Raw genomic sequence first — 23683 nt, forward strand, 5'->3', positions numbered from 1 at the left:
ATTATTCCAAAAAGACAAAATTAACTTGCTGGAAATAATACGTGGAAGCCAAGAACACATCAAAGCGATGAAGCAGACGCCTCTGAAGGAGACTGGCAGTTGACAGTCGAAACAAGTCAGGAGATCAAAGTAAATTTCCTGAATAAATGAAACTTTAACCAATTAAACTGCCTTATTAATGAATAAAATGCCATTCCAGACCTTAGCAAACGTGGATCCCTTCCCTTCAGTCTGGATGGTGATGGTCTGAGTTCTCCTCTGAAGTATCTGATCAATGTCTTCCTCACAGAACTTGGAGCCTTCGTCCTCCTCGTCCATCAGAGCCCCGTAAGCTCCTTTTTTCAACAGGTCCTCCACTTCCAGTTTAGAGAGCTGCTGCATCTGCAACACACAGAGACAAAAATGACAAAATTAAAACCTTTCCCCCCCACATTGAGAGAAACCAGTAGAACCAAAGAGAGTGAGCTGGTACCCCGTTGAGGCTTCCTTTCCGGTTGATGTCCTGTAGGACAGCTTTATCCAGGCCCAGTTTCAGACTGGCCTTGTCAAACATCTCCCGCTCGTATGAGTTCCTGGTGATCAGCCTGTACACCTTCACCGCTTTGCTCTGCCCGATCCGGTGGCATCGCGCCTGAGCCTAGAACACAGAGTTAAACGAACAGAATACAGGATCACATTTAGATAATTCCAGCACTCGACAGCTGGTGCTTTAGGTGTAAGGCAGCGTACACCCAGGAAAGTTAAGTATTACTTAAGTTATTAATCTGTGTACCCTTCGTTCCTTGGTTATTCCATTTTAAAACAAAATCCAAATACCAAAAAAACAGTGTAGTTATTTTTGTTTTACTGACTTAAAACCAAAACAGAAATACAGAAAAATAAAAAAAAAAAACAGACAAGTGGCGTTTTTCTGTTTTAAAATTAAATCTTCTGTTTGTGTGAAATTTGGATATTTAATCTCACCACACAGATGGGGGGACTTGTACTCTGCTGTTTGATAAAATTTGTCTCACACCAATTGTAAAGAGGTATAATTTGTGTGTCGATGACCTTTCGTTAAAGAGTTATTGATGCTGAAAGTCTGAATTTGTGAATTTTTTACCAAACAGTGTTACGGTCCTAATAATACCCAAATAAACTGGTGACTAACAGATGTTAGAACTTCTACCATTTGACACATTTGCAAAAAACAATTACAGCTTTTTTGAGGGTAGTAAAAAAAAATTTTTTTTGAACGTTATAATACCACTAGCTACTAACGGCAGAAACGAGGAGCACCAGTAGATTCATTACACCACCTTTGGTTCCTTCAATCACATATCATGTGTGTGTTTTAAGTAACATCCATTTTTTTGTTTTTATTTATCTTTGTATCAATAACGTTTCTATTCACCCGTTCATCAGTAATGTGAATTATGTGTTGCTCCTCTTTTTGTCTGGGAGAAAACGTCCAGAACCGTCTGTGGGTCCACTCTGTGTGGTGAGATTAAAACATGAAGCTCTTGTCGTTAGCGTCACTTAAATATCCAAATATCTCACAAACAGAAGGTTTCTGTTAAAACAGAAAAACGCTGCTTGTCTGGCTTTTGATATTTCTGTATTTCTGTTTTGGTTTTGAGTCAGTAAAACTTAAATAACCACACCATTAATTCATTATTTTGACTTGATTTAAAACAGAATAACCAAAGACCGAAGGGTACACGAATTTACATGGATTTATAAAGAACAATTACAAGAAATTGTAATAAAATAGTCTCTGTTTAATGGGTAACGTTTTGTTTAAGTACGTAAGTTTTTAGAGTTGAGCCTTGTATTTGCAGTATCCTCTGTTGGGTGACACTGAGGGCTTTAATAGGCAGATGTCATATATTGGCAGTTATCCAGATGCTAGTGGTGGACATTGTCATGAATCTGACGATACCATATGATTCACGATTTGCATGTTACGATACAATTCATCCCGATACTAAACAGTGCAATACATATCACAATATCAATAATTACAAATGGAAGTAAAAAAATGGTATGAAATACAATATATTTAATTTTTTTTTAAACTTCCGAGGACAAGTAAATGGCAACTAACTATAATTCAAGTACAAATATCATAAACAAGTGGTATGTTTGCACATTTTTCAAAGAAGTTTAACTTTTGCTTCAACAACAGATTCTGATTCTATTAAGTTCTTAAATTATTTAATAAAAAGTAACCACATACATCTATAAAAGTGCTCAGTATGTTTTATGAAAATAAAGTGCAATAAACTTCAGGCTAAAATGCATTGAGGAGTGAGGTAGTTTAACAAGGTCTAATGGTGAGTTCACTGACACATCGTGACTGGGAGTTTACGTGCTAAGCATATGTTAGTGACATTAAATAGGTTTTTTTTCATTACAAAACATAATTGGGGGTAGCGGCCCCCTGAAGGCACACAATGCGTGTTCTCACGTTGTTTACCTGCAGGTCGTTCTGCGGATTCCAGTCGGAGTCAAAGATGATGCAGGTGTCGGCGGCGGTCAGGTTGATCCCCAAACCTCCGGCTCTGGTGCAGAGAAGGAACACGAAGCGGTCTGAGTCGGGTTTGCAGAACCGGTCGATGGCAGCCTGCCTCAGGTTCCCCCGAACTCGCCCATCGATGCGCTCATATGTGTAGCTGGAAAGGAAACGACAACATGGAGATAAAATATTAGTTCCGCGTTTTTCAACCTTGGGGATGCCTGGAATTAAAAAGGGGTGGAATGGAATGTCTAGGAATTGATTAAAAAAAATTATTGATAAAAATTATATTTTGAAAAAACTTGTAATTATTCTTTTTTAAATTAAAAAACCATGCACAATCTCTAACTACTATATGCTAGACTTTCACTTTCTCAAATATGAATGTAGTTCAAATATAATGCAGTATAAAAATATCTGTGCTGGCGCATCTTGTCCCTGGGGTTACAAAAAAGTTGTGATAAAAATAGGGTTATGGCCCGAAAAAAGTTGAAAACCACTGTAGTAGTTCTTACAACAATTAAAAAAAAAAAAAAACTAATTATAAGACATAAAAAGGTCAGTATTGCACCTTAGGGGGGGACCAAGGGAGAGGGACTTAGGGGGTGACATTAAAAGGAAGGATTAAAGCAAAGCTACTTTGGTTGCTGATAATGGTGGTAATAACAGAAAAAAAATAGTATCAACGTCAGAGTCCTACTTGTGGCAGTAGTTACTACACAGAGAGTATGTGGTGAGTCGCTAACAGATTAGCGCCCTCTGTGAGCGACTCACTGATGTTTCCAAACATCATCTTTCCCACTCATGGGCACTTGTTTACCGTCTCTGTATGAGGTAGTCTTCCAGGATGTCAAGGCAGCGGACCATCTGAGAGAAGATGAGGACTTTGTGGCCCCCGGCCAGCAGTTTGGGCAGCAGCTTGTCAATCAGCACCAGTTTACCAGCTGCCTGGATCATGGCCTGCAGCTGGAAGTCATAAGCGTCCGGACTGTGACTCTTACGAAAGCTTTCCAGGATCTTTTCCTCAGCCCCTGATAGGAAAGAATTAAAAAAAGGAACGTCATAAAACTGGTACATTTACATTAAAAAGTAACTAAACCTCAAAACCTCTTTTTTTTAAATCTTTTTTAGATGATAGTTAATACTTTTTAGTATATTTTACAGCTGATTTAAGACATGGGTCAAACTGACCCGTTATCATAAGAGATGCTAACAGAATGCTAACACAAGAGGAAGGTTCGTTTTATGGGCTTGTTTTTTTATGCTCTGAGAACCTTGTAACCTTAACATTTATTTGCACCTTGTTATTCAGTTTACCTTACAACCTACTTGTTTTCTGCGTGTGTGTGTGTGTATAATTATTATTATGAGTGATGTTTTTATTCATTATTATTATTATTATTATTATTATTATTATTAATAAATATATTTTTTGTATGTATATATATATATATATATATATATATATATATCTTTTGTGTGTATATATATATATATGCCTCTCTTTGCCTTTCTAATTACCCCTCGGGGATAAATCGAGTTTTTTCTGATTCTGATTAAAAATGTAGTTGACCCCAACCCTGATAGTATAGACTAGGCGTGTCTTAACTGCTCCAGGAGCCCCACCCATAATCAATTTTTTTCAATTTTACCCTGAGTGGCTGGTCAGCGGAAACAAGGGAGTTTAGTTACACTTTTAAAAAAAAATGGGAAAAAATACAGTGCGTTCAATTTTTCTCTTTTTTTAGTCTTGACCTCAGTAAAATGTGTGGAGACAAAAGAAAGGAAAACATGGGCTTGGTTTATTTGTGTGTAAGTGTGATTCAGAAGTTGAAGGTGCAGCCTTTTTCTACCCACCCACCTGTGATCAGGTATGGGTGGTTGCAGCACTTGCGCAGCTCCATCATGGTGTTGATGAGGTTGGGCATGTTGTGCTGGTTCGCTCCTTTGGACAGGAAGGAGAAGTTCTTCTCTAAAATGGCTCGGTAGTATTTCTTCTGCATGTTGGTCAGCTCCACCTGGTGGGGGACAAACACAGATACGTAATCTATATGAAGAAGATTAATCATCGTGGCTGATAAAAAGCACTAACAACTAGAATTCACTAAAACAAATGTGTGAAGTTTAATCCCTTCACTATTGTTCTAGGTTTGGCAAGAAAACACCTGTTTTATGCACCATGTGCTGTTGAAAAACAGCAGGATATCAACAAACCTCAATGATGGTCTCTTCCTTTGGGGCGAGATTCTTTTCCACGTCGTCTTTCAGTCGTCTCAGCATCATTGGTTTTAAAATGGCCTGAAGTTTCTTCACCTGTTGGACCAAAGAATCAGAGGATAAATTATGTTGAATGATTGTTACACCATAATAAAACAATAAAATAGAACAGTACAACCAATATAAATCACTCTAGCCTATAGTCTAGTCATCTATTCGTATTCCTGCTTGCACTCACAAGAGAAGGAAGCTATTTTCCCCTTGCTGCTCTTTGTCTTATTTTTATCTTGTTTTAATCTAACAGGAGCCCCCCGATCTTGAATCTAATCTGCTTCGGCTGATTAGATCTGGCATTTTCCTGATTTACCGCAAAATTGGATTACGTTGGAAGCACTACTGGAAGCCGCAGTCATCGACGAAAGGAGCCAAACTCTCCGAACTCTCTCAGAACTCTCAGATGGATTCCACCGTGGACCTTTAAGGGGAGTGGATAGTTTGTTTCACAGGAAATGGCCACATTATTGGATTACTGATCAAATTGACCAGGAACAGTAGGGCTGGCAGTCATGTTATGGCTAGCCCGTCTCAAAACTCCTTCTGTACTTAGGTCTCATCGCGCGGGCGGCATCGAGAAAAGGCAATCTGGCGTGCTCTGGGGTGCTCGGTCGGTGCGCCAGGGGGCCGGCGGGGCGACTTGCAGCGTCCCCTTGGTGCCCTAGGCGGCTATGGGCATGGTCGTCATCCCTGGGGGGGCTACTCTCGGTGCTGCTTCCGTTCCGGGTCCTTCTGGCCTGGGGTCTCCCTGCTGGCTCTGGGCACGCCGGCTGCCCGTTTGGCGTGGGCCGTCTGCTGGGTGTGGGCCTCCTCCTTCCCAGCAGTTGGCAGTAGGAGGTGCATCGTAAGTGCAGCGCCATACTGTGGCTGACCTGCGAACTACCCATCCTAAAGATCCATTCCCTGTGTTTACATGCTGTTGTATTGAATTGAATGGAATTTGAATGTTGTGTTTTGTTGGTTTTTGTCGCAATGTTTGCTGAAGAGTTTTTTCATGATCCCAAACTCCGCCCCCTCTACAAGGGCCTTTGTTTACCTTCTTACCCATTGTTTCATATTTCTCATCTATGAAACGGAGCGCTGCTCCCCAGTACTCCCGTTCCTGTTCCCCATGTGATATGTTATTGTCTTTCATGTTTCTTGGTCAGGATGTAACTGAAACTGAATTGCTCCTCGGGGACAAATAAAGTTTTATGAATCTGAATCCACACCATCACTATTCAGCCGACAACACAAATGCAAAACAACACAAGGAGCCACCAACAACATGCATGCTAATGAAGTAATAATTCTGGCCTTCTTAAATTCAATAATTTGAATAATGTCATAAATATTTTAAGCAATTTTATTGGATTTTCATAAATATCTTTTGCAGATTTTGAGCAGTTTGCCGGTTCCAGATTAGGAACTCTTAATTTTACAAGAATAAAAACTGTATGCAAAAATTTATATTTGTACATTTGAGTTATATTTTCCTGGAAGTGTGCACTTGTATTTAATTAACAGTCTTTTAATTAATAATGTATGTTTTTTTGTTTCTTTTCTATGTTGTAGTGTTTCTTCCATTCGTTCATAATATTCTGGAGTATTTGTAAAAAAAGAAAAAAGAAATTTCCCCCTGGGATAAATAATGTATTTCTGATTCTGATATGTTACCAAGACTCTGAATCATTGGGTAAATGTTTTAATTACATCATTATTCTAGACAATGTAAAATACAATATCTTATGTAATGTAATACATTATTAACCATGATTGAATTATTGGTTGCTACATTTTTCTGGTCATACTGGTCACAAAAGCTCCAAATAAATCAAGTATATTAACCATTTTCTAGTGTTTGTATTAACGAATGAAAAGGAAAGCAACATAAACAGAACATTTGACCATACAATTAATATTAAAACTATACACAGCATTAAAACTAACTGCTCAGATATTTGTGTGTGACTTGTTGTGCTGCAGACAGGAGGAAAGATAAGGTTTTCTTTAGTCTATGATAGAGCTCCATATATAATACAGTGAACTACGTACCTGCTCGTCTGTCTTTAAATCCCCAAACTCTTCCAGAAATGCCCGTTCTGAGGGGAACTGTAGCGGCTCCAAAAAGTTCAAGAGGCTGAACAACTCCTCTACAGAGTTCTGTAAAGGTGTTCCTGTCAGGAGAACCTTTTGTTCCTGTTTCAAAAGGAACAAACAACAACAACCTTAAGGTGGATTTCAGCCTTTGAAACTAAATGAGAGCAGAATAACAACATAAACACAAGCGGACCAGGTTCATGAGCTTCAGGCCTTCCAGGAGTTTACAGTTCCTGTTCTTCAGTCTGTGAGCTTCATCGATGACCACGCAGCGCCAGTGCAGCTTCTTCAGCTCCGGACAGTCGGCCATTATCATCTCAAACGTAGTAATCAACCCGTGGAACTTAAGGACACCAGGGGAGCTGTTATTCTACGGGGCGGGAACAAGAAAAGGAAAAATGATTCAACATATACAGTTTAATCCTGGTAGACACACATGGAAGATTAAACAAAACTATTTCACATAATATAAACTTTACACCTTTGGTTCTACTACGTTCTCCTCATTTCATACTTAGAGTTTGTTTTGCCATAATAATAACTAGAATATTTGCATTTCATGAAGAAAACGCAAGTGATGAAGCAGGTGCTGGCCCACATCGTTGAACACTGCATTAGCATTAGCCAAGCAATATTTAGCATTAGCATTATCATTAACTCGATCAACCCTAGCATTAGCATTACCTAGCACTGGCATTAAAATAGTGTTAGCTTGATTAAAATTAGCTAACATTAGCATTAACAATAACATGAGCGAGACTCATCATAGCATTAGAATAAACCTAACATTGGAATTAGCCTAGCATTAACCTGGCATTAGCATTAACTAGCATTAGCATTAACATGAGCGAGATTCACCATAGAATTAGCATGAATTAAAATTAACCTAAGATTGGCATTACGCTCGCATTAACCTAGCATTAGCATGAACTAGCATTAGCATTTTAATTAACTACATCTACCCTAGCATTAGCATTAACTAGACTTACCCTAGCATTAATTTTAGCTAGCATTAGCATTACCTAGCATTAACATTAGCCTAACATTAATATGAGCGAGATTTAACAGTGTTAGAATTAATTAACATTAGCCTGCCATTAGCAATAACTAGCATTATTCTAGTATAGCTTTCCCACTGTCGCATATGCCTGTTCATGTGGATTTGTTGAGTTTTTCCTTTTTATTACAAATTGTATATTTGAAAGCGCTTTGAGATTACTTTTGTTGTAATTGGCGCTATATAAATAAAGTTCAACTGCATTGAATTAACATTAGCATTATCCAAGCATTAGCCAAGCAATAGAATTAACTAAACATTAACTCAGCATTAGCTAAGCATTAACCTAGCAACAGCTTAGCATTAGCCTAACATTAGTCTGGTCTGCAAATTAGCTGTTAGCTATATAGCCAATGAATATGGCATCGGTTACTTGTAACAATGCTTCTTGTTCTGTCCCTATCAAATAAAATTGTATAGCATTAGAATTAAGCTAGCACTAGATTAGCTTTTACCTAGCATTAACACTAACCTATTATTAGCCTAGTCAATGAACCCTCTGTGAAATAATGCATAAGATATGATGAAAATTGTTGAAATATGTTGAAGGATCTGAAACAAACAAAAAATAATCTATGACTGCAGGGGGCGACAGTTCAAACTCTGCGGTTTCATAGTAGACAATGAAGCAGAGAAGAAAAGCTCTCCAAATGAACATTTAATCTCCCTTAAAACAGTGCGCTGACATGCTCTGATGGTTGAAGTTAGCGAGTAAATCACAGACTGTTGAAGACACACAAACCCTGAGGATAAAAGTCAACCGTCCTCTATGGCTTTCCAATCAAAGGCTTTTTACTCATGATCTGCTAATATCTGCCTCCTTACCTGAGGGTTTCTGTGGAACATCTCATACTGCAGGATCATCTGTCGGCTGATCTGCGAGCCGTGGTAAACTATGACATTCATGTTCGTCCACGTTCGAAATTCCCTCTCCCAGTTGGTGATGGTGGATAGAGGAGCGATGATGAGGAAGGGGCCGCGGATGCCCATGCTGAAGATCTCGTAGAGGAAGGTGATGGACTGGATGGTCTTTCCCAGGCCCATCTCATCGGCTAGGATGCAGTTTTTTCTGACACGGAAACGAGAAAACCACACTTTATATAAATCTACAATGTCAGCAGATTCTGGCTGCTCGAAGACGGAAAAAACATCAACGTCTGCAGTTGTTGTTCATCTACGTATGTCGACTAGATACCGTTTGGAACACATGCTTAGTTATGTTACATCGGGAAAGATGAGAAAAGGGAAAAGTGATGCTGACATGGTCTCTGTAATGAAATTGAGGAAATTCTGGCCAGTTTACGCTCCTGTAATGAACAAACCATGAAGCCACTGACTCATGAAATAACCTAAACCCTTAAAGTCACTGGGTGCTATGGAGCAGTAATATGAATTAATAAAGGAACTTGACGACTTTCCCATTTATGTGCGTACTCACCTGTTGTACCAGTTGAACAGGAGCCAGTTCATTCCCTCTAACTGGTATTCTCTGAGTTGGTTTCCATTGCGGTAATCTCTGGAGCGCTCCAACTTCAGCCATTTTTCTGGTAGAGGACGTTCCTGTGACGTGAAGAGAAATAATCAGACAATACTGAACAATCAGGTTGAGTCCTGTGAGTAATTGCCTAACTTTACTTTACTTTACAGCTGTTACAGTAACAGCCATAAAAAGTAACCAATCAGTAATTTATGACCGAGTTCTTCTTTTGTAAGTTTGTAAAGAGACAAAGTTTGATGTTAACCAAACAGAATGTTTTTATGTAAGTACTTAGTGTGAGCTGTTTCTTTTCAGTTTAATGAGTTTGCAGCGTCATCGTCTTTGTGGTGATTTTAACCCTCCGAGGACTGCTCATTCTGATGTCATTTATTGGATGCCTATCTTCAAACAGTCCACAGTCATGTGTAGACAGGACCATCTATAAGGTGGAATAAAGGGGAGAGCTTTTTGGGGCCCATTAATAAAGTCAGTAAAATGATGGTCCATTGTTCTATGAATCTGTGATAACCACATTTATTTATTCATCTGAATAACATCCACTGTTATCCAGGATTTTATTATTATTTGCGCCATAATATATAGACATCTTAAAGATGTAAATCCTTGTTTTAAACAGAAAAAATTGGGCTAAAAGTGACCAAAAACGGTGGAAAAGGTGGTGATTTTAAAAACCACAGAAATTGGTTAAAAAGTTGCAAATTAGAGTGGACAAAAATGGACAGAAAATGTGGTAAAATGGTTCAAAGTGTCAATATTGGAACAATTAGTTTAAACTGGCAAATAATGAGTAAGTATGAAATGTGGTGAAAAGAGGTTCAAAGTGACAGAAATAGGTCAACATATGCAACATTTATTTATTTTTTAACTGGTAGAATGTACATAACTTGCACTGTACATATTACATCTTGACCCCCCTCCCCAAGGACTACAAATGGAAATGAGCTTTTAAGCTAGAGTCTGGTACAAACATATCTGTTTTTATAACTTAATGTATTTGCACACTGTCCTATTAAATTAATAATTGAAAAATGAATAAATTAGGTGGGAAAAGTGGTGTAACGGGTTTATAAGTGTCTAAAATGCCTTGAAAGTGAAAAAAAATTATAGAAAAGGCATTGTAATCTGAATAATGTAGCAAAATGCATTGAAATGAGCAAAAATATGGCAAGAAAACGTGATGAAAATAGGTTAAATTATGGCAAGTTAGGTGTAGTTTCGGCATGTACAAAAAAAAAAAAAAAATGTAAAAAAAAACTGAATAAATAAATAAAATAAAATAAATAAAGGATAAAAAATAGCAAAAATGGGTTTAAAATAGTTTTTAAAAAAAATCTTAGTTTGTTGAAGGAATCTGGCGACTCCCTCCCAGTGTCTTACGACCCCAAAAGGGGTCCTGACTCCAAGGTTGAGAACCCATTCCCTAAATGGTTAAGAACCCCTGTTAAATGTGGTCCTCATACAAGCTGTAAAAGCTGCTAATAACACTTTGCACATGTTTGCAAAGGTATATATCTGCAAAGGTATATAACTGTTTGTAAAGGTATGCATTTGTTTGTAAAGGTATATAGCAGTTTGTAAATTACTGTTTGTAAAGGTATATAACGGTTTATAAAGTACTGCTTGTAAAGATATATAACGGTTTGTAAAGTATTGTTTGTAAAGGTATATAATGGTTTATAAAGTACTGCTTGCAAAGATATAGAACGGTTTGTAAAGGTATGCATTTGTTTGTAAAGGTATATAACGGTTTGTAAAGTATTGTTTGTAAAGGTATATAACGGTTTATAAAGTACTGCTTTGTAAAGATATATAACGGTTTGTAAAGGTATGCATTTGTTTATAGAGGTATATAACGTTTGTAAAGTACTGTTTGTAAAGATATATAATGGTTTGTAAAGGTATGCGTGTTTGTTAAGGTATATAACGTTTGTAAAGTACTGTTTGTAAAGATATATAACATTTTGTAAAGGTATGCATTTGTTTGTAGAGGTATATAATGGTTTGTAAAGTACTGTTTGTAAAGATATATAATGGTTTGTAAAGGTATGCGTGTTTGTTAAGGTATATAACGTTTGTAAAGTACTGTTTGTAAATATATATATAACGGTTTGTAAAGGTATACGTTTGTTTGTAAAAGTAGATAACGGTTTGTAAAGTACAGTTTTTTCTTTTTGTGTCCGTCACACATCAATCCTGTCATTTCTTCTCTTAGTTCACACTCACTGCGTGTCTGAAGTCTGCCGGCAGCTTTTGGATCTGCTCAAACTCTTTGATCTTCTCTGGATCCAGGTCTTCCTGCAGCTCCCACGTGGCCTCCTCGTACGACAGACTGCACCACTTCACCAGGTAGTGGGTCACCTCCTGATGCGATAAACATGACCAACCTCGTTTGTTTGTGGTCCCACAGCCATGACGGGCATTTTTTTACCCTTTTCTTTTTGATACCTACCTCTCCAGTCTCTGTATCCGTGGTAACGGCCACCTCCAGCACTCGGTCCACCTCCACATAGTCTGGGTTGAAAAGGTCTTCGTCAGGCTGGACGAAGGAAACGACACGCAATCAAAATTAATTACAAGAGCTACGCCTACATTACACCAAGAGAGGCATGGGCAACTGGTGGCTCGGGGGCCACGGGGGCCCTCGGCCTCATTTTATGCTGCTACCCAACTAAATGCTCAAAAAGAAACACAAAAAGACATCAATAATGGGAAATACACAAAATTACAACCAAAAACATACAAAATTACAATAAAAACACACAAAAATTACTAAAATAATACACAAAAACGATGGAAGAATATACAAGATTGCGATAGAAAATACATAGAATGACAACTAAAGCACACAAAATGATTTCTAAAACACACAAATATACATATAACATCATAATTACACAGAATGGCAGAAAAATATACCAAATAAATAAAATTACACAAAATGACAACAAAAACAACAACAACAATAATACACAAACAAGCTTACAGAAAAATGACAACAAAAATAAGAAAAAAAACAGTAGAAGAGTATAAAAGATAACGGAAAAATACACAAGTACACAAAATGACTTCCAAATCACACAAATACACATAAATACACAGAACGGAACAAAAACACTCCAAACAATAAATAAAATTAAATAAAAGGACTCAAAAAAAACACCAAAAATGACAACAAAAACACACAAAACAACAAGAACAATAACACACAAACACAAGATTGCGGAAAAATGACAACAAAAAGACAAGATAGATCCAGAAACACACAGAGGGACAAAAAAACACACAGTGGGAGAAAAATAAACAAAACAACAACAAACAATACAACAAATGACAAAAATAACACACAACCCCTTTGTTGTTTCCTGTATGAATGCTCAGATTGGTTATTATTCTAAATAATGGCATATATTCCAAACTGTAAAAATGTCGAGACTTTATTTTCTTTGTCAATGTCAGAGTTTGCTGTTCCTCCACTGACTTAGATTATAAAATGGAAACATCATCCACTGCTAACTTGCTGGGGCCCCTTCATGTAATAGGCATCCTAAAGTTTAAAAAAACATGGACATCTCTCTATCAGGAATGCAGCTCATTCTGCTCCTGCACCAGAAAAGAAAGCGTGTGCACGTGCAGTGAATGATGACGAGTTACCTCCGTGAAAATGTGTTTCATCTGAGCCTGTTTGGTCCTGAAACGTTTGATCTTCTGGTGGATTCTGGGATCTTTCTCAAGTTCCTCCAAAGTGGCCCATTTGCAGTGAAGGTAAGAACTAAAGCCACATAAAAAAAGTCAAATTCAAATAAATGAAATAAAAATATGAAAATAAAACAAACTGCATCAAAGTAACATAGTCGCAACACTTTACAGCAAGGGAATCTAGAGTTAGCTTTATTTTATTGATACTTTGAGTTTCTTCCAGCTCTAAACAGATATTTAGAAGAACTACTCAAAGTAAGAATGCAAGCAGAAACCAAAGTCGCTGAATAAAACTTACAAATTTCTGTACTTGACATAAAACTCCTCCGCCTCCTCTGATTGGTCCTCTGTTGATGAGTTCTGCACAAACAAATCCAGTAAAGAAACAGTGATGATAATGTCTGTGCACCTGAAAACAACACTAACAATGTGCGTCGTCTTTACCTCTGATTTCACAGGTCGCACTGACAGGATTTTCTCTATGATGTTGGCCTCGTCCTCAGGAGGTTCCTTCACAACACAAAGCAGGCGTTGACACACAGATTATTAACTTATTAACAGCAATAACAATGGCTTAAAGGTCCAATATTATGCTATTTCTACCATCCCCAACAGCATTGATTGATTGATTTTTATTTGTCTCAAACAAGCACAAACATAAAAATAGTATAAGTAAAAAAATAAATAAAAATAAAGTTCGAGAAGGGGCTGAAGGCAGCAAAGCTTTTCAAGTTCAGCCCCTTCTTAAGTTACAATGTCATGTACTTTCAAAATCCCTAAATACAAACATCATCTGTGAATTCATACAATCTTAAAAGATGATATAGAGCCCTGCATATACTGTAAACTCGGGGTGGGAACATCTGGGTACCTCACGATATGCGATACAAAGCTCACGATAATGATTATCTCACGATATGACGACATTGCGATTATGGATATATTGGTCAAGAAATCAATCGACAATAATCTATGAAATAACAAGAAGAAAAAAAAAAGATTAAGTGAAAAAATACAATTTTTATTTTCCATCTCTGAAAGACAATGAAATGAAAAAGTGTCCTATGAACAGTAACACTATTTTAGTGCAACATTTGTGTAAATAAGTGTCAACATACCAATGTAAATGCATAAGTATCTCCAATAGTGCTTTATGTAAACAATATTTCTGTGAAGACGTACCTGCACATTTTAGTGAAAAAGCAGAAAAGGTTTTGAAAAAAATTAATAAATCTTAAATCCAAAAAAATATATATATATTAATAATAATTTTAAATCGATACTTAGCGCGACCATATTGATAATTGATCGTGCGAAGAAAAAAAATAAATAAATCGTGATATATTGCCATATCGTCACACTACTAATATAAACATACTGACATCCTTTTAATAAAAAAGAAAAAACTAAACAAACAAAGGTATAAAACTTAGCTGTCCAGTTCTTTATAGCAAACCAAAAGAGTTTGTTTATACTTATCTTGAACTGTTTTAAGTTAATGCCCATTTTTACCGTACTGTATGTACAATTTAACACCACAAACAGATGCACCTACTTTCCAGAGTTGAATGGATGGTAGACTGTTTAGACTGTTCCTTCTCTGACCATGAACAACATTTGGATGTTGCTTGGTAATGTAAACTTATTCCAGACTTTAAACAAAATCTGACCCGATTTGAATTTAACAAGGTTTAAGAATTTCAAAATATCTGATTTTAGGAACAAAGGATTTGGTACGCAGCACAATGACCCATCCTTATGACTCTTTTGTAAAGTGCTTTTACTGTATATCACTGTAGCAAAACCATTATAAAGTGAATTCTTCATAATACTGCCCCTTTTAGTGAAATAGTAGGATTCACTCAAAGCGTTTACCAAGAACAAGAAACTCAAACACTTTAAACAATATCTGAGTAAAAAAAAGCTTATTAGCATTTGTTTACATCTGAGGCAAAGCTAAACCTAGAAGCTGACGGTTCCAAACCACGTTAACGTACCTCAGCCTGCCACGCCAAAGCAGTGGCGTTGAGCGCCGAGATTCGACCAGCGCCAAGAACTGCGATGGTCTCGCCGTCGTCGTCCACCACTTTAAAGTCCAAGTCTTCGTTATACTTCCTTCTTTTGACTTGTCGCCCTGAACGCCGCTTCTAAAAGGATGAAGAAAAAAGAAAAGAACCGAGTTCAGAGAAAAAGGACAAGAATGAAAATGTTTTCACTATTAAGAGTCATTTAAGGAATAATCCCAAAAACTAAAGATATCACACAAGGTGATGCATTTAAAACTTTATTCATTTTTTGGTCCATTAGGGCTTACAAGCGATGGATTTGTCTGCAATTTTTACATTTACTCTAAACATTTTAACATCGTCTTTGTTTTACAATTAAATCAACAACAAAAATGTGATAAACAACGACATAAGCTTTAACAGGATATAACTCAATCATTGATGTTTAATTTTTTTTCTTCTTAAACATCACAATAATGATGTTATGCATTACATTTATGCAGGGGTTCTCAACATTTGGATAGCGGCCCAAAGGTGGGTCAAGAAATTGCTTTTTAATGTAAAGAAAATGTTTGAGCATTTTATGATAAAAAAAATGCCTTTCTTTTTATCGTTACATGTATTTATTCACTGATAACTTTAACTTTTTTAACCCAGGCCTACATAAAAGTGATCGATTTTCCTTTGAATGACCTGGCTGACACCAATTCATAAAATCCTAAAATCAGTCATTTAATAAGCCTTTTTACCTTGTGTAATGCAGTGCTGTGGGATCAATTCTTAATGCAAACAGTTGTATTTTTAATAATGCATCAAGTTAGAGTTAGTTTCTACTATTTACATCATCAGATCTCTGAGAAACTCTTCCACATTCAAGTAAAATTGGTCCTGTGACTTAAATATCCTTAACTGAATCAACTGGGGCCATTGTGAATCGAATCGACTTAGGAAATATGAATGAAAACCCAGCACTACTCCTTGTGAGCCCACTGCATGCCGTCTCTACTCTTGCAGTGCACTCACCGCGTTGTCCAGGGCGTCCTGGCTGTCCTCTCCGCCCATGTTGAGCGTGGACGTCGACGTGCTCTCGTCATTTTCCGTCCCATCTTGAACAGCCGCCTGCTGGTTTCTCCTCTTCCCTTTCTTCTTCTTCTGCACTGGAGCTGCACCAGGATCCCTAGACACACACGCACACGCAAACAACAACAACTCCAATAAACACATTTAAAAATAGCTGTGGAAGCAATGAACACGTGAAAATCTACCTGGATATCACACTTTACATCTCATCTACGATATGTATTTTAGAATAAATGCAAAATGTGGGAAACAAACCAAGTACTACATGGTGCACCACCTTTATCTCAAAGATCTGCGTCATTCTTTTAATTTGGTGAAAGACTCCCAGCCAAAAGGACTTCTAACCTCAGGGTTTGTGTGTCTTCAACAGTCTGTGATTTACTTGCTAACTTCAGCCACCAGAGCGTGTCAGCTGTTTAAGGGAGTGTAAAAACCCTTTAGGAAAGCTCTTCTCCTCTGCTTCATTGCCACAGAAACTGTTGCCCCATGTAGTCATAGATAATTTTTCGGGTCACCACTTTTTTTTATCCTCTTTCGGTAAACAAAAGAGATTTACATCGACATCTTTAACTTTTTCTGTTTTTTTAGAGCAACTGAAAGCAGCACAAGTTGGTATTTTGACTAAAAAGCTGCTAAATGATCTAAAAAGCTGCTAAATGACCTAAAAAGCTGCTAAATGATCTAAAAAGCTGCTAAATGATCTAAAAAGCTGGCTGAATGCTTGTCTCAGGTTGGCTTTAAACAATACAGTAGTCCCATTTTTAAAAGTTCACAAAAACAAATATGGTGCAAAATATTGTGTTTAGCAGCTTTTTCTGTCAAAATGACAATTTCTGCTAATTTTGGTTGCTCTAAAAATTCATGAAAAGTACAAGAATGAGATGAAACACTCTTTTGTTTACCTAAAGAGGATGAAAACAGTTGCGATTGTGATTGCAGGGAGCGAAAATTCTAACTCTGCGGTTTGGTAATAGACAATGAAGCAGAGAAGAGGAGCTCTCTTAAGAGACCTTGGCTGCGTCCGAATAGTCCCTCCTATATCCTTTCCTATCCACTTTTCCATAACCCTGTGGATGACGGCACAGGGTTAAGGAAAGGTGTAAGGAGAGGAGTTAGGAAAAGGTGACAGGGTTCCCGCACTTTTTTCACTGATTTTTTAAAAAGTTTTCCAAAGCTTTTCCTAAATATTTTACCAAATTTCCATGACTTAGTTCTGAAGCGCTAAGATCTTTTTTTTTGCGTATGCATTTCCTGGTTTTTAGCGTAAGCTAGCTGAAGTGATCTTACCTACACAAGAGTTTTATAAATAGGCGGAGAGTGAATTTGAGTGATTGTGTGAGATCTCATGATTCCGCGTCTCCTTTCCTCAGCTTAAAGAAAATTCATCATGGCCACCACTTCAACACTTCCAGGGGTTAAAGAACGGTGAATAGGAAAGGAGATAGGAGGGACTATTCGGACGCAGTCCTTTACTCTCCCTTAAACAGTGACACGCTCTGGTAGCTGAAGTTAATGAGTAAATCACAGACTGTTGAAGATCTTTTGGGTGTTTTGTTAGACATAGATCTTCTAATAAGGACATTTTAAAGGTTTTTGACCCCATTTGTAAAAAAAAATAAAAAAAAGGTGGATGATCCCTTTAAAAACATACATGTTCAGAGAGGCTTATGGATGATGACATGCACTTTGTCATCATATTTTAAATTACCTTTTTTTTAATCCGTTTTCATCAGCACTTCGCATTTCACTGTTGTTTAGGCATTGTTTATTGCTTCATATGATGTAAAGCACTTTGTGACATCTGTCTGTAAAGTTCACTTATTACATTTGAAAAGTAACTTTTGCCGTCAATGACACGTTGCAGTATTTTTCTCTCCTACCTACTGTACCAATGTTACATACTGTTATGGTTTCCCACTGTTCTCTGTTGGAAAGCTTGCCTGGGTTTGCGTCCCCTCTGTTTTGGCGCTGGGGGGACTGTGATCTTGCTGTTGGCTGGGCTGGGGTTCTTGCCGTGGCTCTGGCCGACATTGAGAATCCCCGGGACGTTAGCGTGACGTCCTAGGTCCAAGGGAGGGCGAGGCTCTGGAGCACAAAAGATTAGTAATTATTTAGTCTGATGGAACACAAGAATACTTAAATTCTTCAACTCAACATCTGAAACACATCACTTTACCACGTTTAAGAGAGTTTGCTAAGATTCCACTTTAAAATGTTTTTATTGTCCTGTTTGTACCCATTTCACGCGTTTCCTTTTATTCACAAACACCACAATCATCTTGCGCTGTTCCCGCCTTTGCCTTTCGAAACCGAACTGAAACAGTTTGAACCAATCACGAGGCAGTGTTGTGGTTCAGGACGGGATATCCGGGTGTGACCAAGGCAGTAGCGCTGAAGCAAACTGGCGCATGCGCAGTTGCGGGGAGAAGAACTAGCTGGGCTACCGCTATTAGCATAGCTCTGAATCAAAGTAGAACGATGTAGACGCAGGAGGATGAACGTGTGGAAGCTGTTATAAACTCAGTTTTAAAAGAATCCAGCATTTTATTTTTTAATGAGCAACAGCAAGAGGCGCTTTGTGCATATTTGGACGGTAAAGACGGCAAAGCAGAGCCTTGTTATTGTTGTAGCAGCGTCTCTGCGGCGCGTGTCGATGACAACATCATTTGTTACCGTGTGATTGGCTACAACAAATCATGGTGGACAGGCGTTTCACCCTATCAGCTTCAAGCATTCTGTTCATGTCCCTCCCTGGTTCTGAAAGGATTCACCGGACACAGACCCAGATCCATGTGGACAACTGGAGTTAGAGGGAGGGGCTACACATCAATCTGGATTTTGCCAGGTAACAAATTGGTCACAAAATCTAGATCATGTAAAGTGAAAATCCTGTTGGGACAATAAATAATAATGTTAAAATTACTCATTTTCCAACATAAAATATGTGGCCCCTAGTGATCAAACTGCTCCATATTTGGCCCCTGAACTAACATTAGTTTGACACCCATGATTTAGATGAAGAAAGCATTTTTTTATTTACTGCACTTTATTTTATTTGGGTAAAAATTGTTTAGAAGCAGAGTTATGTTTTTTTTTCATTCAATGTGGAAAAAGCAGCTGTGGTGTTACGTTTGAATAAAGTTGATAATAAAGAACAAAATATTTAACATTTGCGTTTTTTGCTGTACCCCAAAAAAAAAACACCCGTGACCTTTGAACCGAGGTACGTATCGAACCGTAACCCAGAGTTAAAAGTATCGGGCACGGACGTATTTTTCCCCAAATGTGGCCCATTTTGAACAGAACTACACTTTACTGGGTTTAATAAATCTCACCTGGTTGTGTTGGGACAGGGGGCAGGACTTTCACCTTGGGTTTCCTTCCTCTTTTTCCAGGCACCTTGATGGGCCCCTGAGTGGCTCCAGGGGCCTCCACAGCCAGATGTTGGCTCCTGCTCTCTCTGCTCTTGGTCTTGTGCTCCTTGCTTTTCTTGGGCTCTTTCCTTCTCTTCAGGGTGATGACGGTCGTCGCCACCGTCTCCTCCTTTCGTTTCTTTGGTTTTCCGCTTTCCTTCGTCTCCTCCACTCCTCCGCGCTCCCATTCCCTCTTGTCTTTTTTCTTTCGTTTCTTCTTCACCCGTCCTCTTCCTCCCCCGTCGTCATCCTCGCTCTGGGTGGAAGGAGGTCCTCGGGGGGCGGCGACGGAGTGCCTGACGGCTACTGTGGTGCAGTGATTGGATGACGCTGTGCTGCCGACGGGGGTGAGGAGGCGAAGCTGGTCCTTGGGACCCACGACCAGGTGACCCCGAGGGATTGTGGGAAGCGTAGGTTGTGCGTTGCCGTGTTGGTCCGAGGAGGAGGAGGAGGAGGAAGCTGCTGCTGCTGGGGGTGACGTGTGCTTCAGGAGGCCAGTCAACATCTGGAAAAGAAAAACATCAGGTCACATTTATTCATCACATGCAACAAATGTGGCCTAAAATCTTTGAAATGTACTTTTTAGAAGATCTATGCTTAATAAAACACATTATTATGCACCATATTGGTTTGATTAACTTAAATGGGACTACTTTACAGTTTTAGAGCCTTTGTTCCTCCATCTTGAAATCATGTGATTGATGATGTCACACATCCCATTGTTTTCTAATGGAGAGAAACATTCAGCCTGATTTATAGATCATTAGCAGCTTTTGTGGTTAAAAGAACTTGTGCTGTTTTGGTTTCTCTAAATATTCAGGAAATGTTCAAGATGCCGACGTAAACCTCTTGTTTATGGAAAAAGGATGAAAACAGCTGTGACCCTAAAAATAATTTATGACCGCAGGGGGCGACAGTTCCAACTCCATTCAGGAGTAGACAATGAAGCAGAGAAGAAAAGCTCTCTTACTCTTTACTCTCTCTTAAACAGTGCGCTGACATGCTCTGGTGGCTAAAGTTAGTGAGAAAATCATGGAACATAATATCGATTCAAAATCATTCAAAAAAATGTATTTTTTTTAATGCAAGTATATTTCATTGTACTTATCCAATAATGAAAACAATAATAAATCAAATGTATAAAGTGTTTTTTGGGAACTCAAAGCTGCTTTACGTGAGACAAACACATAATAAAGAAATGAACAATGAAATAACAATAAAATTAAAAAAAAGTTAAGGAAGAACGCCGACTCAGCGTCTCCGTGCAAATCCTCATTTTAATAAAGTTTGTGTTTAAATGCGGCATTAAAAAAAAGCATTGTGGGTAGCGTATAGTGGCATGAGGCTAATGCTAAAGGCCTTTCAGACTGTTCATCACACAGGTATGAGGAATCATTAAGATGGATCACACACACATGCACGCGCACACACACGCAGCGAGCACGAGGACTTTGCAGCCAGTTGGTTCACGGAGGGGGTATCAGGGCCATTGCCATGGAAACAGGCTCTCCGCAGCCAAAGGGAGGCGGACGTAAACATGCCGTCGCCATGGCAACACTGCTCATAAAAATCCGTGCGGACCCACAGTAGCCGGTGACTGGATCCTGAGTCTTCATCAGTGATGATGATGATGATGATGAGCCGATGATTATTTAGTCAAAAACACTTTCATCCAGGTGAGTATTAAATATAATCCATCATATATTTATGATTAGCTTTTGGATCAAATCTGACACTTTACAAATTCACGTTTAACAATACAGAACAACATTTAATTACATGCATTCTTTATGTTTCTATTATTCATAATAATAGACTGATATATATTATATAAATTTATGATAAACATTGTTAATTGCAAAATTTTATTTGGAAAAAGAAATATGAACAATCATAAAAATTATTTTCTTTGTGTTTATTTGATTCCTATTGAAGACACTTTGATAACAATGACCGTATATTGTTAATATAGGCTACAGTTTAAAATTTTTTTTTACATTTCCGGTTGTGTGGCTTGGAATTTTTCCTCAATGAAAAAATATAACTTGGCTCAAAAAAAGGTTGAAAAACACTGGTCTACAAGTTTATTAACAACAGACCAACTTCTCGCACCACCTTCACTTCTACAGCTGAGAAATAAGAAATCAATGAGCATAGTTAACTCCATTAACCGTTAAACACTATTTTGGGGAGTTGAGAAGACAGTAATGACACCTGATTGGGAAACGGAAATGATAAATTGTAAAACAGAGTCTGAGAGATGCTTTAATATACAATTAGCGGCAGAAATTAATAAAGACGGCCCCTCCTGCATCACAACAATGGCTTCTTTCTTTCACCCGTCTCTAAAACATGTGTTGTCCATCGCCGAGATATATATATATATATATATATATATATACACACACACACATGTCCTGTTTCCTTTAGATCAGGGGTGTCAAACCCATTTTAGTTCAGGGACCAAAAACAAAGCAGTTCAACTTAACATTAATGTGCCCAGGTTTGCACATATAAATGATAAAGTATCCGAGTATTTCAGTCCCTGCAGGATCTTCACTTCAATTTCCCTGATTTGGGGAAATTTTGTGGAATGATTTGAGCAAAATTTGACAGACTTTGAAAAAAATTGCGAGTTCTTTCAACAATTTGAGCTAAAAAAAATGACTGTATAAATAAATGAAACCGAGCTCAGCAAATATTAAGGATTTTAATTAAATGTTTGTATTTGGAGAAGCTGAGATATCTACAACTGAATTAGTTGGTCATTTACCAAATTTTTCATGGTTTTTTCCTTTCTCAAAAGGGCCTAATTTGATGCTCTATAGCAGCGTTTCTCAAATAAGGGCACGTGTACCCCAGGGGTATGTGATAGCACTACAGGGGGTACTTGAGAGAGTGAGAGAGAGTGAGAGAAAATTAACATATAAAGTGACCAGAAGTTATAAAAACTATTGACAAATCTATTCAGGTGCCACTAAACCAGCGTTTTTCAAACTTGGGGTTGGGACCCCAGGTGGGATTGCCTGAAAAGATGTAAATAGATTTTTTATTTTTTTTTAATTAAAACAACACAATCTCGTTATTACAGAAGAGGATTAGGGACTGGAAAATAATGTTAAGTCCAAAAAAAGAAAAGAAAGAAAAAAATGTCTTGGGATCGCCACAAATTCTTGATATCAAAATGGGGTCACGATTCAAAAAAGGATGGGAGTGAGTATTGGCAAGGATGTTGCAATACGATACGTATCACGATACTTGGGTCCTGATACAATATTATTGAGATAAATCGTGGTATTCCACCCAGTTAATATCAAAATTAATTAATTCAGATGACAAATTGAGTCAAAACATTCTATTTATTATTTATTATTAGTGTTTTTGCACATTTTCACTGAAAAAAAAAGAAATACAGTGTTACACACTGTCATCATAAAATAAAGTGCATCAAGTTTCTTTTCATTGAAGTCTCAAAGTAACCATGACAACATAATGATGACATTGTAACAAGTGTAAGTGAGAACATTAAGGATAAATCACCCTGAGTTACTGATAATGCACAAAAATAAGAAAAAATAATTTATCCTATTATGTCAGTTTAAACACTGATGAAAATAAAATGTCACACCCCTACTAAATACAGTTTCTCTCCACTTATTTACAAAATTAGTTTCTTTAAAATATGTGTTATCACTTCATTCCATCATTATGATCTACTAGTTCAGTGCCTGTCGGAAGTCTGCATTCATGTGGGAGCATAAGGGGTATAATTGCATCTTTCTGTTGTCTTTTTGTGCATTTTTTTGTATAATTATAGTTTTTTGTTGCCATTGCAGTGTGATTCTGGAATCTTTTTGTGTATTTTTGTATCTTTTTTAGTGTAGTTTTGTGCATTTCTGTTGTTATTTTGTGTATTTTTGGATAAATATTTAGTTTTCTGTATTTTGAGTCATTTTCATGTTTGTTGTTGTTTGGTGTATTTTTCTGTAATGTATGTATTTTGGAGTAATTTTGTTACTCTGTGTGTGTGTGTGTGTGTGTGTGTGTGTGTGTGTGTGTGTGTGTGTGTGTGTGTGTGTGTGTGTG

General features: G+C 37.6%; 1 protein-coding gene across 5 annotated transcripts in view; it reads right to left on the reverse strand.

The window, feature by feature from the left end:
- The window catches only part of chd6 (chromodomain helicase DNA binding protein 6), a 65415-nt gene that overhangs the window by 28912 nt on the left and 12820 nt on the right, over positions 1-23683 (reverse strand). For all 5 annotated transcript variants that reach the window (XM_028446296.1, XM_028446300.1, XM_028446299.1 and 2 more), the window contains exons 3-21: positions 19520-20102; positions 18125-18269; positions 16128-16281; positions 15096-15245; positions 13543-13608; positions 13397-13458; positions 13054-13171; positions 11852-11938; positions 11626-11763; positions 9343-9464; positions 8730-8973; positions 7041-7217; positions 6803-6946; positions 4712-4810; positions 4359-4515; positions 3318-3528; positions 2459-2654; positions 473-637; positions 202-381 (exon numbers count right to left, since the gene is read on the reverse strand). In XM_028446296.1, coding sequence (XP_028302097.1) covers positions 202-381; positions 473-637; positions 2459-2654; positions 3318-3528; positions 4359-4515; positions 4712-4810; positions 6803-6946; positions 7041-7217; positions 8730-8973; positions 9343-9464; positions 11626-11763; positions 11852-11938; positions 13054-13171; positions 13397-13458; positions 13543-13608; positions 15096-15245; positions 16128-16281; positions 18125-18269; positions 19520-20102 — 3198 coding nt within the window. The remainder of the gene's footprint in view (positions 1-201; positions 382-472; positions 638-2458; positions 2655-3317; positions 3529-4358; positions 4516-4711; positions 4811-6802; positions 6947-7040; positions 7218-8729; positions 8974-9342; positions 9465-11625; positions 11764-11851; positions 11939-13053; positions 13172-13396; positions 13459-13542; positions 13609-15095; positions 15246-16127; positions 16282-18124; positions 18270-19519; positions 20103-23683) is intronic.

The sequence above is a fragment of the Gouania willdenowi genome, chromosome 5 (assembly GCF_900634775.1).
Source record: "Gouania willdenowi chromosome 5, fGouWil2.1, whole genome shotgun sequence".
NCBI classification, from domain to species: domain Eukaryota; kingdom Metazoa; phylum Chordata; class Actinopteri; order Blenniiformes; family Gobiesocidae; genus Gouania; species Gouania willdenowi.